The sequence below is a fragment of the Necator americanus genome, chromosome V (genome assembly GCF_031761385.1).
Source record: "Necator americanus strain Aroian chromosome V, whole genome shotgun sequence".
Lineage (NCBI taxonomy): Eukaryota > Metazoa > Nematoda > Chromadorea > Rhabditida > Ancylostomatidae > Necator > Necator americanus.
The window spans coordinates 22328686-22348642 of record NC_087375.1 but is presented as its reverse complement, the minus strand read 5'-3'; the positions used below and the strand labels follow the sequence as shown (position 1 = coordinate 22348642).

At 41.6% G+C, this 19957-nt stretch overlaps 4 protein-coding genes across 5 annotated transcripts; all 4 read left to right on the top strand.

Annotated features, from left to right (window-relative positions):
* Window positions 1-752: 752 nt before the first annotated feature.
* On the top strand, window positions 753-1979 carry RB195_014837 (uncharacterized protein; the record flags this gene model as incomplete). The annotated part of the gene is made up of 1 exon (XM_064205267.1): window positions 753-1979. One exon carries the CDS (start codon window positions 753-755, stop codon window positions 1977-1979), a length of 1227 nt encoding a protein of 408 aa, XP_064061148.1.
* An 88-nt stretch (window positions 1980-2067) lies between these two features.
* RB195_014836 (uncharacterized protein) lies at window positions 2068-2601 on the top strand (the record flags this gene model as incomplete). The annotated part of the gene is made up of 1 exon (XM_064205266.1): window positions 2068-2601. One exon carries the CDS (start codon window positions 2068-2070, stop codon window positions 2599-2601), a length of 534 nt encoding a protein of 177 aa, XP_064061147.1.
* Window positions 2602-2645: 44 nt separating this feature from the next.
* On the top strand, window positions 2646-3125 carry RB195_014835 (uncharacterized protein; the record flags this gene model as incomplete). The annotated part of the gene is made up of 1 exon (XM_064205265.1): window positions 2646-3125. The coding sequence occupies one exon, from the start codon at window positions 2646-2648 to the stop codon at window positions 3123-3125; it is 480 nt and encodes a 159-aa protein (XP_064061146.1).
* Window positions 3126-3324: 199 nt separating this feature from the next.
* On the top strand, window positions 3325-10066 carry RB195_014834 (uncharacterized protein; the record flags this gene model as incomplete). Of its 2 annotated transcripts, none has more annotated exons than XM_064205263.1 (3): window positions 3325-3432; window positions 3570-3853; window positions 9817-10066. In XM_064205263.1, 3 exons carry the CDS (start codon window positions 3325-3327, stop codon window positions 10064-10066), a joined length of 642 nt encoding a protein of 213 aa, XP_064061144.1. The 2 variants fall into 2 exon arrangements, with proteins under 2 accessions (XP_064061144.1, XP_064061145.1); XM_064205264.1 differs by having other exon boundaries at window positions 3328-3432.
* Between the last annotated feature and the right edge of the window lie 9891 nt (window positions 10067-19957).

The window sequence follows — 19957 nt, the reverse complement described above, 5'->3', positions numbered from 1 at the left end:
TTCCGCTGGTTCCCGGATTTTTTCCATTCAGAGCTTTTCCAGTTTTCTTGTGTTCTTTACGAAATATTTATAGAACTGTAGCTACCACTGAAAAAACCGAAAATTCGAATTCCCTCCGAACACTTCGCTTGAGAAATGGGAGGAGGGGGTCTGGATGATTGTAAAGATTTGTCTATTTTTTTGAAGAAGTTCTAGTTTTAGATAAATTAAGCAGTGAACCAGCGATTGGTAGTCACCTTCTTTCATAAGAAGTTCTTCGGCATTTTTCTTCTTTCGGTGAGTACAATTGTCTTGTGCTTTACAGGAACCGTTCATTGCGTAGTAGAATCTAAGCAGCTTCGCAAGAGCCTTAGGCCATAAATGGGAGATCAGATAGAAGAGGAGAAATCCCTACAGGATGAAAATGAGGTAGATCATTTTGAATCGCAAGAGTAACAGCGCTTTGCCATATCACACTGTCTGAAGTAGCGAGATTGCCGCTTGAAGAACACGAAATGAAATGAAAGTATTCAAAACGTTCAGTAGGAATTCCACACGTTAGCCCTATTGCGAAACTTACAGCTCAACTCTCTCATCTGGTTTTGTGTACCGATATACTGAGATATATATATATATACATAATGATATATATTGGGGCCGCGTATACGAGTCTGATTGCTACCTGCAAGTGGTGGCCCTGCTTTAACTAAACGCAATCAGGCGTTCGAGTGTACGCATTGGGAACGTACGAGCCATATAACCTGCACTGTTATATGGCGAAAGCTTCCCATACGCTGCAAAAAGGTGCTGCCGTCCAGCACACCGCCAAAGTCCATAACCTGAAAGGTCAACTGCCTGAAGGGAGCATGGAATCTTTGGCAACAACCATTCGTTTCGTCACGCTGAACTGCCGAACACTATCGAGTGAACTCCAACAAGCCGCTCAATCCAAACTTCTGCGATATCTCTGTGTGCCTTTTGCTGCACTGCAGGAAATACGCATGAGAGATCGGCCCGTCATCAGCATCGAAAATAACACCATATACTGTGGCGATGCTGATGAGAACAAAATAGGTGGCTGCGCGATAGCTGTGAGGAACGATTACAAGAACCTGATGGAGGAATTTGGCTCAACGTCGTCCAGATGCGCCTTTTTACGACTGCGGGATCGCGGAGGACGTAAACTCTGGATCGTAAGTGCTCACGCATCTACCGAAACCGCTGAGGACAACAGTAAGGACGCTTTCTATGATGAACTCAATGCGTTGATGTCTAAAATACCAAGCCAGCAGGTGGTCAGTGTCGGAATCGACGCAAATGCGAAGATGGGACTCGAACAGCAATCCGATGTGCTAGGAAAATGGTACTATGCAGCGGAGCGCACGTCGGACAACGGTGACCGTCTGATCGACTTGTGCGAACAGACGGGCCTCATCATCGCTTCCACGTTTAAGAGAAATCATCGACGCCATCAGCTCACGTATCAGGGGTCAACCCTTTTAACGCCTGAAGAGCAGCGCAAGCGGAAGATGAGGACCCTTAAACTTCAGCTCGACTACGTTCTGGCGAGGAACATTTCTCAGTCAGATATCCGAAAATCTAGAGCTGTTTGGGATGTCGCGTTTGACTCTGACCACCGTCCAGTTCTTCTCAGCCTCAAGATACGGTCCCACAAGAGAAACCGAGGAGTTCCTCTTAAACCAAAAATCGACATGGCAGGTCTCAAAGACGATCAATGCAGAGGAAAGTTCCGCCAACGTGTGTCTATTCATGTTGAAGTACGGACCAGGAAGAAGCTTAGCGATGCGGATTCCTTCACAAAGTGCATCCAGGACGCTGCAAGGGAAACACTCCCGGTTCTGTTGCCGCGGAAGAAGTTTGACTTTGCATCTGCGGAAACAAAATCCACATACAATTCTGTATGTGTTGCGCGCAGCGCTGGTGACTTCAACCAGTCACCAGCGCCGCCTGCGTCGTCAACTGCAACAAGACCGCGATAACGAGTGGACGTCAAGAGCGATGGAGTTTGAGAAGGCGTGGGAGGAAAGGGTGTAAGCCTATGCTCTACTGAAACAGTATAGCGGCAAAATGAGAAGATGTTACCCTGCCCTCAACACTGCCAATGGGGTAGCTGTCGGTGAAGCAACTCTTCCAATTTGGAAGGAACACTTCAAGACCTTGCTGAACAGGCTAGCACCGTCAGCCACTGAACTCGAACACGTTCATAGACCGACATACGCGGTTAACGAGGAGCCACCGACCGTGTCGGAGGTCCTGGTCTGTATTCAAAAAATGAAGAATGGAAAATCTGGCGGAGACGACGGGATTAGCGCAGAAATGCTAAAATATCTTCCTCCGTCTGGGATCCGTGAGATGACAAAGATCATCCGTTCAATATGGATAGACGAAAGGATACCTGATTCGTGGAGACACGCTATCATAATTCCCCTCCACAAGAAGTTATCCGTCACGGACCCCAGGAATTATCGAGGAATCTCTTTGCTGCGTGTTATGTACAAGGTATTGGAGCGCATTATCCTGGACCGACTCATTAAACATCGCGAAGAAACAACGCGCGACGAGCAAGCTGGCTTTCGTCCTGACCGATCTACGATTGACTAGGTGTTCATCGTCAGGAGAGTGATCGAAATCTGGCAGCGGTGTTCATGGTGCCAATGCAACTAGCGTTTCTGGACTTTGAAGCCGCGTTCGACTCTCCTCACCGATGCCGTTTTCTCAACGCACTGAGCGCCGATGGAGTACCAGGAAAGTTCGTTCGCTTGCTTGATGACATGAATCAACGAACAACTGCTGCAGTTCGAACACCAGCCGGATGTACAACACCGTTTGAAGTGGTAGCTGGAGTAAGACAAGGGGCAGTGGCTGGACCTTTCCTGTTCAATTTCGCAATCGACGACGTTATGCGAAGAACTGTCGACCAGTGTCCTGCCGACATTGTCTTAGCACCATCTGGGTGCCCCTTGACTGACCTCGAGTACGCCGACGATGTTGTTATATTTGCGGAAAGCAGTACGAAACTTCAACATGTTGTCAACCTTGTATCGAAGCTGGCTGCAGCCTATGGACTACGCCTACGCCCTGATAAATGCAAGCAGATGTGGATCTCTTCGAGACCACGAACTTGAATCAGGGTGGACGGACAACCGATAGAACTCGTCGATGAGTTCTGTTACCTAGGCTGTACGCTGAAATAACAAAGGCAGCTACGAGAGAGATGTTCAGCAAAGATGCGCTAAGGACACCTCTGCATTTAACTCCTTAACGAAATGCCCCATCACCAACGAAGTCAAGCTGCGAGTCTACCTATCCGCAATTCGCCCCATCATGATGTACGGATCGGAGATTTGGGCAGCACCATCAACGGTTATGGAGAGGCTTGACTTCACGGAACGAAAGCTGCTTGGACGGCTACTTGGCTACTTTTGGCCTAAGGTATGTCACAATGAAGATCTTTACGCAGAAATTGATGTGGTATACCGGCGGATGACACGTGGAAAACATCAACATCTTACACCGCCATCGAAAGTGGCTAAAGTAAATCGTCTTCGCTTCTTTGGTCATATATTAAGGAGACCGGCAGATCGCCTTGTTCAACGAGTTTTGAGAAGTTCGTCGGGTTCGAGCCTGAAGAAGCACCTGGCCGAAAACGGAAGTTCTGGACTGAGGCGGTGAAAGAGGACCTGAGGACACTCGGCGTGGATAGGCAGTTCAGGCGAGACGTAAGGTTTCGCAGAGTATGGAATAGCGACGAATGGATTGATTCTGTGCAAGCTCTCGCAGAAGATCGAGAAGGTTGGGCAGAGTTGTGTTCAAGGACGGCACACCTCGGCGAAGATGCGGGTAATCGCGTCAGGTGATGACATCAGCCTGCCGATTAAGTCAAGTAAGTCAGCGAACAGTTAGATGCCCTCGCGGTACAACTTGTACGCTCTCGCTGATTAGATACAATGAATCCTTGTTACCTGTCTTTGTGTGCCTGTCTGATGTCTTTCTCGACTGTGCATTGATGAGCACGAACCACTTGATTTTTTAAAATGTAATCTTAGGAAGGTTCAAATTTTCTACAAATCTGACTTTGCCCTCCTGCTAGCAAACACGAAAATTTCCTAGCGAGGGTGTAAGGTGTCGGCGGGTAATGCTTGGGTCGCGATAGCCATTCCATGTCTGCTCTATAGGTGGCAGGAGTCAAGTACAAATTTTGACCTAAAACAAAATAAGCTTAGCACTCTTCAAAATATCATTCCAAAGTCTTATCACGGGAATAATTGGGTATTTCAAATAGTGAAACAATCCGTAGAATCTGGTTAAATCGAAGTTGTTGTGAAAACAGCCGAAATTCTCTTCAATTTGACCACTCGAAAACTACGAACAGCTGTCAATGTGCGTGCCTAATTCATGTAATTCATGTAAAGAAACAAGGTTTCTTTCTGAGGGAGATCCGAGTAGCGAAACTCAATCATTGACTCTAAGCCGTTGACAGGCGTCTAAATGTTGGAAGAAATAACGAAATAGGGCCAAGTTATAAGTTTGACTTTATAAAACACAAGCACTTCTCAGAATAGAAACTTACAGTTTGGGCTTTTTTTGACAACAAATAGTCCGCTGAGAAATTTTTCGAGTGGTTTTTCTACAGCTAAAAATGTATTGGGTGTACATTGAATATTTTACTAACTTTCAATGCGGCACCTTCGTCAATTTCCGAAGACAATGAAAATCAGAGGCACGTTTGCCTTAGATTGGTATTCCCAAGTTTTAATTTTGCTCACTCTTGCGGATTTTGGAAGGGATTAATCTGTCGGAGACGGATATTGGAGCACATGTTAGTAGCTGTAGTGTATCTTATAGTCTTTATTATACGTAGCTGTATTGTATCTTATAGTTTTTATTATACGTTCTCGAGTTCTTCCTACTTTTCATGAGTATGTACCTCCTTTTTTCCAGAGGAGTCCTTTCTATACCCAAATTTCTATTCCAAAACTTCTAACTCAAGGTTATTTAACCCAAGACTTTTAAACTTACTTCAGATGTCATGAAACCTATGTAATAGCATACATGTATGCTATATTGCAAAAAGTACTTAACAATTCTGTAATTCAGAGGTGTAGAGATAAAATTAAGATGTAAACATGATTCATAACAGTAGAAGAACTTTTAAATGAAAATTAGGAAAATTGAGAATATAAAAAAATCCAAGCATTTTGAGTGCAGCATATGTAGCAGTCGAAAAATTGACAGATTGGACTTGTATGGAAAGTAATTAAGGGTTCCAGTTGAGACGAGTGACATCACACGAAAACTAAAATTCCCCGGTTTTCCAGCATAGTTTAGAGTTAGAATTGTTATCTAAAAGCAATGTTCGGTGAAATTTTCAAGGTTGGGATCTTTCCACCATTAGGATAAGGCGCGTAGTTTGCATGTACCACGTAGAATTAGCAAAACTCGCCATAAATCTAAAAATTCGGAAAGTCAGGTGTATTCACAGGAAACATGAAATCCGGCGGAACGATCCTTGCATCCTCAAAAAAATGAGATGATTTTTGCAAATGCTGTCTTTCAACAAACTAACAAAATGCTAAATATTCTATGGTTTCTGCAGCACAGAAGTCCCCATCCTGTAGGAGCACGCAGTTCATTTTTTTCTACGTATTTACGCAGGCTGATACTTTTGGGTATTTCTGAGGTCTAAAATTTTTAGACTTCAGAGAGTTGCGTGTTTTCAACTATACTTCAACTCCAACTTACTGGTGACAAGATCCCGAGAACGAGAAATTTTTTAAACGCTGCTATGAAGAGAAATACACGATCTCAACTTCCGCTCCCTATTTATCTCCTCTTGTTCTAGTCCAATACAGCCCACAAGGATTGATCAACGCCGTGCACTCCACGCCTTATCCTTTATGTCTGTCGCCAAAAAGTATGACGATGAATTGAAGAAAAAAGTCACGGTGATGAGTAGAATTATCACTAGACAAGAAGAGAAGAATTCTAAAAACCCTTATGAAATACTCATGAAGTGAAATATGAGGGACTGATGTGCACGGCTTTCCTTGTTTTCCCCCTAAATGCGAGACTAGTGTGACCTTTATCAGGCTGAGTACTCGATGTCCTCGTTCTTCGGAGTTTGGAATCCCGAAATTAAAAAAAGGATAAAGTTGCTAGCGTTAATCAATCCACTTGGGATGCGCCCCCACGTTCACTTCAATTCAGAATCGTTTGAGGTTTACGAACGTGTATCTGGCCTATACAATGACTTGCGGTGGCTAGCCGATGTGCCAAGTCAGTGTTTTTATCCTCCCAGAGAAGTCTGGTACCAATTTATCGACCCCGGAGGGATGAAAGGCTTGGTGAGCACTAAGGCGGATTCGAACCTCCGATCGATCGTGCAGGAAGCGGAACCTCTAACCGCTACACTACACCCGCCCAATCCCGAAATTAGTTGCAATTTATTCGTGACCATTCCAATCTAACCATGACCTCATTAGCTTTCATTTTCTCTCAGACTATTAAAGGCATCACTCCACGAATCTGAGGTGGTGCAGATTTCAGGTGAAGTATTGGTATACGGAATGGGAGACTATAGAGAGGGGGGTGATTCCGTCCATTTCTTCCTAATTGTAAAAAAACGGCCCGGAAGATACAGCTTCAGGCGTTCTGGCGCACTATTTTCTACAAGGAGTTCGATTGGAGCGGGCCAGCCTTGTTCGGCGCCGCATCTTCCGGGCCGTTTTTTAAGGCAATTAGGAAGAAATGGACGGAATCACATCCCTCTTCATAGTCTCCCATCCCGTATACGAATACTTCACCTGAAATCTGCACCACCTCAGATTCGTGGGGTGACGCCTTTAAAGACAAATCAGCTCTAGCTCTAAGAAAATAAAATCGCATAGGTCAATCCATTAGTCGGTGAAACTAGGGCGTGGCGAGAGAACTATTGAGATATTTATGAAAAATGGCAATCAGATTAACAAATCAAAGCATTGCGGGTAACAATGTCATAAAAGCATTGAATTACATTATGGGCAACATTTTTTATGTTTAAATTAAATATTTTTATATTAGAGTGGTGTATGTGTATTCATAGTAAGACGTAGGAGGACCCATTAGTGCCAAGAGAAACAAAAATGCGATGCACAAGATTTCTACTAATTCTAATTTTTACTAATTCTACCACTACAGTATGCACCCAAATGAACTGGAAACACCTGAGGAAAATTGCAACATCACTTTCTTCAAGGTTAATAAAGGCAATGAGATCCATGATGAGAATGTGTTTCAAATATTCTTCACTTAGTAAGAAGCTTTAATTTAAAGCAAATGTTAGACTACTCGCAGCGAAAAAAAGACGCAAATAAGATTCGCAGAAAGATGTATTTTTTAATCTCATACGAGTTTGTTAACACAACTAAACATCACATTTTGTAATTAACGTCTTGACTTAGTCTGTCGATAAGAAGAGAAAATCCTTAATAAAATCTGGCTGGGTTCTTATCGTCGAAGAAATGCACTCAGAACTGTCATAAAATAGTAATCACAGCTAATATTCCGTGTAATCGGATGAGATGCGGAAGTGGAGTGATGGAGGTAAAGACAGCCAGTACATAGGAAAACAAATATCTTGTCGAGTAAAAATATGAAGTCATTGGTGGGGAATATACTGAGTTAGTTGATTAATGTGTGTGCACCGAGACAGGAGGCCAGAATGCATGCAAAAAAGAATGTCCAACGATGTAAAGGAAAAAGAGTCCAATGTTATTCTTAATGAGGCCCAGTGGACAAAGAGAAAGCAGAAGAAATGTCAGAAGTGCATACAATTGATGCGGCTGGAGATGAGTGACGAAGATTGACGTATGGATTTGGTTAAATAGGCTTCATTGGTACAGAACGTTACGAGAAGTAGTCCATCCTGAAGCGCGGTGAGGATACGAGCGACTGCTTCTCCGTTGAACTCCGTTCATGCGTGTGACATTACGACGACAAAAACAGATATTAACCACAAAAAAATGAGCAGCTATATTCAACAGGTACATTGATAGATCTGCATGCATTGCACGTTTTTTTTTATTTCAAACCAGAATTTCATCTGGGCATGCTGCTTCCAAGGTGAATGATAATATCGAATAAGGCTATCCCTAGCTGCAAAAGCTGCATCGTAGGGCGCTTTTAGAGGCAACACGAGGCAACGGAATTGATGGTGTTGTGATAATTACACGAGCAAATAGACCCACGGATTTATGTCACGAATATGAGTTCTACAACACTTAACTCCGATTTGTGATCGAGAAAGACGGCGTGAAGAACAGCTATGGTTGCACACTTCTCCACTACCGTACAACTTGTTGCGCGAGAGAACACGATCGGATACCTCTATTTAGTTCTCCACCCAAGCGATTCTCTCAAGAGTTGAGGCATGCAAGGAATTCTTAGTTACTTGAAAGCCTTCCGGTTCTAGTCCTTATTCTTCTCAATAGTAATCCTGGAGAACTGTCTTTTTCCTCTTCAGTTGTACTGCTAATTCCATTCAAACATCAGCTCTATGAGCACTGTTCGAGCTGTCTTTTAAAAGATTACAACGTTGCTTGAAAATCGAAGGTCTCAGAAGAATCCTCTACCAGAACTTGTACGTTTTTTTACGTCGAAGCACTTATTCATTCCGATCCACTGTTCTGCACCTGTAAACAGCTACAGCGATATAGTATCCGCCCTGCAGGGGTAGGGTGAAGATGGGGTGGAAGAGCTGCATCATAGTGGAGTATTACAGTGTAAGGCTGTGAACAGTTTTGGCGATGTAGAATCGCCTTGTCCTACTTCGCTCCAGTGGGTATGGTGACTGGGTGTACACTCAAACCATGGCTCACAGAACCTTCGACATGCACTGACAGTGAACCACGTGGGCATGCGCATAAAAGTGATACTCGTAAACAGTGCACAAAGCGCTTAGCAGGAATAGCGACGGTTGTTCCAATTTTTTTTTAATATCAACTCTGTTATAGGTCACAACAGTTCGCGAGGTTTTCCACTCAACTAGAATCCTTTCTTCCTGATGATTTTATTGTACCAGTCTGATTTAATTCCGAAGTACAGAATGAGACCCAGTAGTTGTGCTACATTTTATTCTTTTACCAAAAAGACACACATTTTCAAGAAGGTGGAAGGAACAACCTGGGAAGAACTAAAACGTGAAATCTTCTGATCGGTTTCTCAATTAGAGACTAGAATGACGAATTACATCAGGGATTGGAACAACAGCGACGTCTCTCACACTCTCCGTTTTCTATAATTTCGTTTGTTTTCCGGGGGAAAACTATCACCGAAGGGCATGGAAATTGCCCGATTGCACGAGCCGGTGCAGTTTTAACAATGCTCACTAACCAAATGTTATGTTTGCTTGTCTCATCAGTAGATCTTCCTTCAGCAAAAATACGAGTAGGTTGCATGAAGACAAAAACATATTTCACAGAAAACGAGGAAAAGACTAATAACAAATATTAGGTTGGTGCGAAATTAATTTCGGTATGTGTAAATAAAACAATTTTTACCCTAAATTATTTCGTCTCAAGGCAAACAACGCTTACCTTTTTGTAGGTTTTTTTCTGCTCTTTCGAACACATATATAGCTGTCGATCTAATTTTTTTAGCCGGTCTTTTCCAGGGCTCTGAAAAATCATGAACCGACGCGACTATCGAGTCATCATGCTCTACGAATTCAAATTGGGAAACTCCGCGGCATAAGCATTTCGTAACCTTAGCATCGTTTTTGAGTCAGACTGCCCTTGCGAACGGACAGTGGAGCTCTGGTTTAAAAAAAATCGCTTTTAGAGATTTTGATCCCGAAGAAAAACCGGGTCACGGTCATAGGTCGTCGCTTGATAATGAAGATCTGGAGAGAGCCGTGGAAGAAAATCCGGATACTACACGGACGTTAGCAGAAGACCTGGGTGTACATCATACTACAGTAGTTAGACATGTGGCGGAAATTAGCAAGGTGAAGAAGATGTCAAAGTGGGTGCCTCACGAGCCGACCGAAGAGCAGCGTTTGGGTCTTACGGCACGGGTTCTAACCTTTTGATTCGGTTTGAAACTGAGCCCTTCCTTAGTCGTATTATAATTGTAGGTGAAAAATAAGCTCTCTACATATACGTGGATTTGTATGGGTAGATAAGGATGTCCCTCCAAGCACTTTTTCCTAAACCCGATTTTCACCCAAAAATGTCATTCTTAAAGTTTGGTGGTGCTGTAAAGGTTTAGCTGCAAGACAATGCAAGACCACATACCACACAAACCACCCGGCAAAAATTTACCCATTTGGCTATAGAAGTTCTCCCTCACCCACCGTATTTCACAGACCTTTCCCCAACAGACTATCACTTTTTTCGAGCTCTTGATTCACATTTGCGTCAGCGACAGTTCACTATGTTTCACTTCAGACGATGTTGAAAGTGCTTTTCATAATTTTGTTGATTCCTGTAATCTCAGTTTCACAATAAAGGCTAAAATTTATTACCAATTCGTTTGAAAAAATGTGTAGATTCTTGCGGTTTTTTTTCGATTAATAAAGTTGTGTTTAAACTGAGTTATAGCAAATTGAAGTAAGTGGTCCGTTTCCGAAATTACTTACGCACCAACCTAACAGCAATCGTATCTTCCAGAAGACCATATCTTACTTTCACTCGATTAGATGCGAACTCAGAGGATTGTATCTGTGAGTTGGTCTCTCAGAGTCCCTAGAAACGTATTTGCGTCATGGAACCTCAAAACACCAAAAGCTGGGAAAAGGACTGTGATACTTGAGCCATCCACGCAAGCCTCAAGCGCCAAAGTACTCTTTTCGTATGTCAACATCGAGGTAATATCAACGAACAGCAGCTGCAGATGTGCATTGCTTGAGGAACTCCGCAAGAATGATATGAAGAAGGTTTCTGAGGCAGCGTCATAGTCCAGAGTTTTGTCGCTGTAACGTGATCTTAACGAGTTTGATATTTTGCTTACAGCTCTCTCGCACAAAGGCATAGCTAAGACCTCAAACCCATCCATCTCATCTGATAAAGCTAAAGAAATCGTATTTTTCTGCGGAAGTACCAGTTCTAATCAAAAGAATGAAATGTGGTATAGCTACTGGGTCTCACTCTGTACCTCGGAATTAAATCAGACTGATACAATAAAATCTTCCGGAAGAAAGGATTCTAGTTGAGTGAAAAACCTCGCGAACTGTTGTGAACTATAACAGAGGCAGCATTAAAAAATTGGATCAACTGTCGCTATTCCCGCTAAGCGCCTTATGCACTGTTAACGAGGATCACTTTTATGCGCATGCCCACGTGGTTCATTCTCAGTGCAAGTCGAAGCATCTGTGCGCCATAGTCTGAGTATCGCGCACCACATTAAAGCTCCGCCGGAAATCGTAGAGGTTCGTTGCGAATTCCAGTCGGCCCTCTTCTTAACCTTTTTTGAATATGACAAAAATTTTGATACCATAGAAACAAATGCAGTACTGTCAACCCTGGTCGATCAAGAAGTGTAAGCGTCATATTTGAGGACGTTAACCAACTGCGCACCGACGCATCACTACCAACGCCGACGCATTACTACGATAACCTCTTTTACACCCAGTCACCATACCCACTGGACCGAAGTAGGACAAGGCGATTCTATATCGCCAAAACTGTTCACAGCCTTACACTATAATACACCACTATGATGCAGCTCTTCCACCCCATCTTCACCCTACCCCTGCAGGGCGGATGCGACGAGGCGATACTATATCGTTTAAGCTGTTCACAGGTGCATAATAGTGGATCGGAATGAATGACTGCTTCGACGTAAAAAAGGTACAAGTTCTGGTAGAGGATTTTCGAGCAACGTTGTAATCTTTTAGAAAACAGCTCGAACAATACTCATAGAGTCGATGTGAGAATGGAAGTAGCAGTACAGCTGAAGAGGAAAAAGACAGTTCTCCAGGATTACTCATCAGAAGAATGAGGACTAGAACCGGAAGACGTTGAAGTAACTAAGAATTCATTGCATGCCTCAACTCAGAAAATCGCTTGGGTGGAGAACTAAATAGAGGTATTCGAGTACAGTCTGCCTTTGACTTTCTCAATCTGTAATCTTGAGACTTTGAAGTCTTCAGAAACAGAAAGAATCCACAATCTATACAGATAATTACTGCCATTAGAAAAGAAAAGAAAGTGGGAAATCTTTGCCATAGTTTATTGTCTGCTAGGTTTCCGATGTCCGATGAAATGGAGAGGAGAACTTATCCATTGGAACTTTAAAAAGATCTACTCGACTCTCATTGCGCACTGAGTCTTAACACCATTTTCAGAAATGTTTCGTTGATAGACATTTTAACAGACTTTGAACGTGATAAAAGGGTATTGCTAGCTGAGTAAAAAAAATCTTCCACATATCTCAAGATTAGGAAAAAAAATGGTTCAAAGCAATGAGCAAGCAAATACTGTTCCGAAATGTTACCACACAAAATTCTTACCTGCAGTCTATGCCGGCACGTGTGCCGTGGCTTAAAGGCATCACCCCACGAATCTGGGGTTGTACTGATTTCCGGTGTGTTCGTATACGTGGTCGTAGATTATGGGGAGGAGGGTGATTCCGTTCATTTCTTCCTAATTACCGTAGAAAATGGGCCGGAAGATACGGGTTCGAGCGTTGCGGCGCACTATTTTCCACAGGGAGTTGGATTGGAGCGCGCCAGCCTTGTGCACGCGAGCATCTTCCGAGCCGTTTTTTAGGGCAATTAGGAAGAAGTGGGCGGAATCACACCCCCCTCCATAATCTACTAGCCCGTGTACAAATACTCCACCTCAAATCCGCACCACCTCAGATTCGTGGTATGCTGCCTCTAAAATTCCCAGTTTGATGCGATACGAACTGGATGTTGGCACCGAAGCCTACGGGCCGTGCCCAAATTGTGACTATCGTTGTGCAAATGACCATGAGCATGCGACTTCATACATATTAATAGAATTCAATCGTTTTTCTCCATTTGCTTATCTCTAATATGAGGGAAACCCAGTGTCCTTGAGTATGTGGAATAAGTGCAAATATAATTGCCAATTTCTCACGTAGGGACGACCAAAAGGTTCATTGTTAAGAGTTTTGATGCCTTGATGTTCGAAAGAAGTAGTATTTCCTAACTTGGTTTCCTAGAAAGAAGATACTTTCTCAGTCAGTGTTTAGAATTTTAGTTGAGAATCATGTGGGAAATCCCTCTGGCTTGTAGAAGTCACAATAGATTGCTGATCAAATGCCCACCCCGAAAACTTTTGAAGAGTTCAAAAGCCTGCAACCTTCTCCGAAGGGTCAAGCCTAACTTTCTTAGTAACACAAGTGCTCATTCGCTCCTCGAATCCTGCGCCAACGAACCATCACATTTCATGCACAATACATCTGATCAACTCAGATGACCCACCAATGGTTCGCTGCGTGTTCACAACCACAACCTGTAGTTTCAGTCCGTGTCTCCTCTTCTCGCCAAGAAATTAATGGGACCACAAATGGCAGCGGAAAGAGCCAAGAGATCCAAACCAGCTTTTTTAATTCTTGCTCAGCAAAGCGATCTGTAGGTAGTCAAATTCCGAAAACAGCCAAATAAAACGACGATCCTTGAACTATTTGATTTTGCCGATTGCTAGAATCCTCTCGAAATACGAACTATCGATGACTGTTTGTTCACATTCTGCTCTTCAATAGTAAAAATGGAGCATCTTTGCGAAATAGTGAATCTTCACATTTGGAATCACCGATTAAGTCGACCTGAAAGATTTTGTTCATGGCACTTGTAAAATTGAGAGTAGTATAATACAACAACTCCAAGTACAGTAATATTTCTTCTGTAGCTGAACGAGAGAATTCACAGAAAAAAGTTATAGAAAATATGGCTGAAAAAATAGATAGGAAACGTGACGTCTGAGGCATTTCGAAGAGGTTAAAATACAAAGTTCGGCAATAAGGACCAGTGCCCTTTAGCGGTGGATAACAATGTGAAGGGATCTAGTATCCCATAGTGCACGCCTCCCTCAAGCCACACATAACATCGAAGGTTTCAGTCCTCCATTAATTCGAAGGAATCTAAACGTTCAAATATCACGTTTCCACAAAAGGAGTTTAGGCTGATCTTCGAGAAGACATCTTTACATGTCCGGTTGAGAAGCGAAGAAATAAGAACTGCAAGTCGTTCACGATTATGCCCTATAGGGCGCGTGCGGCTCGTTAATGCTCCGGAAAGAAAGAATCCGATACCCCTATAATCTGCACCAGGACATGGAAGTTTTTTTTTCAACAAGGAAAGACGCCGGAAAATTGAGGCAATCTGTAGAAAAACACATCAGAATAGGGGAAATTTGAGACTCTGAAGATTTCTTACGTGCAAAATGCACAGAGTGCAATATGACCAGTACTCGATTAGTTTGATATCAAAATGCTGAGGGTTGAGGACCTTCCCCAAATCCGAAATAGCAAGAAGACCAAGCTTCATGTCTTCTGCTTTTGCTTTTGGCAATGCCTACAAAGGAGGACTGAGAAGCGCTTTGTTAAGTTAGAAGAATTCACGTCCTTTTCCGAGTCTGTAAACGGTCAAGAATTCTAGAAACCTTTGTTTTTTACGATGCCGATAGTACAATAAGACAAACATATGGTAAAGGTTTCCCTTGCAGTTTCAAAGGACGTATTCGTAATTTTTCTCCATTTAGCCGTGGTGTCTCCGTTTCCACTAAAAAATTGTCCAAACTTCACTATCACGGAAAATGCAATAAATTGTTAAGAGACTAATTCTCGCCCAAGGCAACAAAAGAAATCGAAAGAAACTGGAATGTATGCGTGGACAAAATTCCGCCAGAAAGCAGGATAAACATTCATAAACAATATGAGAAGGACGACGCAGAAAATTTGAGAAAAGGCAAACATTGCTTGTGAGGTTGAAAAGGAGTTTTTATGTAGGGGACTTGTTGCTCCACGTTGTTTAAAATCAATAGCAATTTTCCTAACACCATAGAAATACTCCAAATACAGGGAAAGCTGTTAGTATTCATCAGAGATCCGAAAGAAGCTGTAGAACTCTGCAAATAGTATTTGCCGGTGAACAATAAGAATAGGATTCTTCGAGTAGCGTTGGATGAACGTTCAACATGAATATAGGTGGGTTCTCGAAGAAAAAAGACGCTGCAAAAAAACGAGAAACTCTGCAATGATTGTCAGCTCGTATCCTCACACACTTGAGATATTGCATTCTCCTGGTGGCGATAAATCTAGGGATAAGAAAAAAAACAATGGTGGAGGCCTGTTCACTGTGTTGGTTGTAAAGGTTCAAAGCTCCAGTGGATGAAATCTACGTCGCACAAATTCAGTTACTTATTTTGAAATGTTGCTAGTTTAAAGACAACCCCATGCGCTATGCCTAAAATACGTTAGGCAGAAAAACAGTTCCCTAAACATTATACAAACATATGATGTAGCCCCCAACTTTTACTATGTCCAGCTCTTTGAACGGAAACTGATTGAAATGCACTTCAAACGTTATTGGTAACAGTGGAAAAAATAGTTTCGTATAAGATGCAGCAGACCATAGGATTGCACTGAGAATAAAACAGTCCAAATCGAAATCCGTGTGTTGTTTCAGCTGATCACGGAACGTTTTGTTCGGAAAAGATGACTAATAAACAGGAAGCTTCCGTATATAGAAGGTAAATTCATATGAACTCCTAGTGATTGTGGGTGGTGACACCGAAAGTTCTCGTTTTCGGTACCGGCCGGTAATTATTCAAATCCTCATTTCATGTGACTCTCCGTTGCCGACAGTGGTAAACAACCATGGTGATTTGTAACCCGTAGGTGAGAAATCCGAGCAAAAACATTTTTTTCACCGAAAGCGGCACCGACAAAATGGAGTGCAGCTGATGTGGGTATAATATAATTCACAAGTTCTTCCAGAAGTTACGAAAACTGTCATTCATTACTCGTGACGATACTACTTCAAAAGTTACACCTCAAAACTCAAATTCCATCTTCTAATCGTTTCCATCTTCTAAGTTCATTACTTGACTTGGTCAGATATTTTCGACAAGTTGAGCACCTCGGTATAGTTAGTACTCTTCACTGCTTATTTCTGAAAATATGCTAATACTTTTTTATTTGTGCACGATGGCTTCATTGTCTACCGCTCGTAGAAAGGCAGAAATGATTTAAAAAATAGTAGACTCGAAGAAATTGAAGCGCACTCTGCAGAGCTTCATATTTTCTGTATTTCTTACACAATAAAGGATAAAAGGATAAAGTCACTGGCGTATTAATCCACTTGGGATGCGCCAACACGTTTTACTGGAATTCATAATCGTTGAGGTTTTTGAAGGCGTGTTGGCCTATACAATGACTTGCGGGGGCCGGCCGATGACCAGGTCAGTGTTTTTATCCTCCCGGACAAGTCTGATACCAATTTATCGACCCAGGAGGGATGAGAGGCCTGGTTTGCACTAGGGCGGTTTCGAACCCTCGACCGTGTGGCTACAACGGACCTCTAACCGACTGCGCCACACCCGCCCGTTTTCTTACACAATAATCTCTACATATGTAATTTTCATACCATTTTCCCATTTTACCCATTTCCAATTTTCATAGAAAAATGTAAAAATTTCTATCAAGTGTTCGCTCTATCAAAAATTAGCCAATTTTGAAATAAATGTTAAAGTAAGAGTCTAGTGCTAATTGGCCTGGTCTTCAAAAGTTTAATCAGGTTTCGAGAACTTAGAGATTTCAAATGCGGATTCCGATAGCTGCATAAAATTCACAAAGAAGAAATTAATCTCCAAATCCTTTCACTTTTCAAAAGATATCGCTGATTTTTACCGAATGATTGAGATTCTGGAACACTTCAATAAAAATATGTGCACTCTCGATTCCTCACTATATAAACCCTTTGCTGTAAAACAGCACTTAATTAAGGCCCAAACAATTACCATTTTGACGACGATTTTCTACATATACTTCTTCATTGCAGATACATTCATATGCCATGAAGATCGTAGCTGGATCGAATAAAAGGTAGAGTTAATTAATAAACTTGGGAAATAGAAATAAAAGAATAAAATGACAGATTTTACCAAATGTATCGTAACATCGTATCATATTCTCGTAACACTACCTTCGACTGCTGTATCCATGCCTTGATTTCAACGCATACGGTTTTTTTCGCCACACTTTCTTTCACAGCTTCTTTGATTACTATTAAATGTCATAAAAAGAAATGGAATGTGCTAAAGATAACCTTTTCAAGGAATCAAAAAAAGAGTGTGACGAAGAAACTATCAAAAGTTAAATTTGTTTTATTTCAAGCTAAACTGCTTGACGAAGAGCATTCATCGGAAACTTTAATCATTTTTCTACGCATTCCCGGATAAAAGAGGCAAAAGGTTTTTTTTGAGAATCCTCCCATTAAAAAATTCAAAGATGACTTAACGAGAGGACCGAATAATGATAGATGAGAGATCAGATGCATACGTGGATTTTCTGAAAAGTAGGAGTAGAGGTGTTAAATTTGCTTCTGTTGCAGCTGTTTGAGTCTTTTGCAAAAACCATTTGAGGTGAGACCCTTTGCCCGAACATGTTTTACGGAGGAAAGCTAAATATACTCGCAGGAATTAGCTTTGTCTCGCTGCAACTTTTTCGAGGAGGTAAGTATTCCAAGAAGGAAGATCATCAACAGTGCGAAGCGGATAACTAGTAAACAATGTTGCCCAGTAAGTGTGTGGATAAACAGATCAAGGGTGTTAGGAAAATCAAATGAACTAATGGACGACAAATTACTCAGGAACCAAAATATTAGTGAGAACCGAAGCTCCTGAAATTATCCTAAATTACGGTTGGAAATAAAACCATCGTACCTTCGGATCATTAGTCGCGAATAGGAAGAAAATTACTCAAATCCAGAAAAAAATAGATGATTAACGACACCCACTGCACTACAGGTTGATAACCCTGGAATGAATGTTTTAAAGGGTGGGAGAGAGGAGAGTTCACTATCACCAGACAAAGGGAGTGAGTCCTTTCACATTTTAAATCTCATTTGCACCAATGTGTTCGCAACTGTTGCTTCTTTTTTGGTTCATTCGCTATCTCACAGATCTCAAACAAATGCTGGATCGCTTGAGAGTGCTTGATAAATGCATCAATTAGTGGTGCGCTCTGTGTCGAAAAAATCATCAATCGCAATTGATTCATTGATGAACTGATTAGTGAGCTGATACGAAATGGAGACCGCATGCAGTAGTCAACGTAAACGTTTAAGAATTTATGGAAAGCAAACTGAGCCCGTTTAGACGAAGGTGCGGCTGGATGTCAAATTAATTGTATTTACATCATGTGATTCGGCCGAGAAGATAAGACCTTGTAGGTCAGCAATCTCGAAAAAAGAATTGCGTACGAGTGGCGCAGAAAGGTAACTGAAAGTAAAGTACTTTTTGGTAATAAAAACTAAAAAATAGTAAGAGAAGCAGCCCTGAAAATAAAAACAAATAAAATAAATAAAATTGGCGATAATAAAACAAAAATGTGAACAATTAAATAAAAAGGATGAAAGAAACTGAAAGTTAGGATAGACACCAGAAAAAAAACTAGTTTTTCAATGCAAGGAAAAACACATAATGCTATGTTTTGTTCTAAATAACCTCATGTAATTTTTACCTCTTTCACTAATTAAAAAAATTGCGCGATCAGCCGGATGCGTATTTCAGAAATCCTCACTGGCTATTGGCTTAGGCGCTATTCCCCTTAAGATAATCTACGCGTTTTACAAAAATTTCTTCCCAAGGAATAAATTAAATGTAAACACAAAACTAAACTAAACATTCGCTCTTTTCATTCAACACATTCATGAAATAATAAAGAGGGGCATTTTCGAGTAAGATGAATTGGTAGGAAATGCTTTAAAAGCCCTCAATTTTTGCAAATTTTCCACTTATGTTTACCCAAAATAATGGATGGGAGAGGTGATAGAGTGTGAAAATCTGTGGATCTTGTTTGGTTGTTTTTGTGCTCACCACTGGAAGCAATTAAATGAATCAAGAATTGTAATTACAAGAATTTTTGTAGCAAGAATTTCAAAAATGTCAAGATTAAATTACAAAAATTTCATTGCCTTAATGAATGCAAACATAATTTTTATATGAAAGTGAATGTTTACATATGGTCAGAGCAACAGTTGTTCGGCAAACGTTAATTTAATTCATTGCAATAGGGCAAACCTATCCGAGCACACATTTGTTTCAATTTTTACCATTGCTCCACCTGTATCAAGGTTTAATTTCAATTCGATCAATGTCTATTATGCCGAAACTTAACAAGGCACGGTACAACTGGTGTTTATTTATTCAACTACTTATTTGAATTCAATCTAAAGAGCGCTATGTTTGGAAAGAAATTGCAGGACCGGCTGCAATCCTTTTATTGCTCAAAGAAAAACATGTGTAGGATATTTTCATCAAATCCTAGGTGCTTCCACGTCGAGTAAGGTCGGGTGAAGCTCAAACGAGGGAACTTGGCAACTCCCTCATCTGTCATCCGTTAACTACTAATCGCGTTTGGTAGAGAATAAAAACGGGGAGATAGGAAATGGAAGAAAAGGTTGAAGTATAAAGACACTTGACCGAGTAGAAGGGTGCGGAGCAGTGGTGAGGGATTCTGCATCATTTAACCAGCAAATGGTTTGAATCCGCACGGATGCCACCATCTCCCCAGTGTCTATATATTGCCGTTTGTTGTGCTTGAACTGAGCCTCTCCTGTCCGTACACCTCAAACGATTCTGAGTTGAAGTCCAACGCGTTGGTTCATCCCTAGCGCATTGGTCAAAGGACGCTCTTTCATTCTTATGTTTGCAACAAAATGAGGACAGAAGCATGCTAAAGCTCTTGCAGAACTTTGTTTACATGTAGAGAAACCAACATAACCAGGATT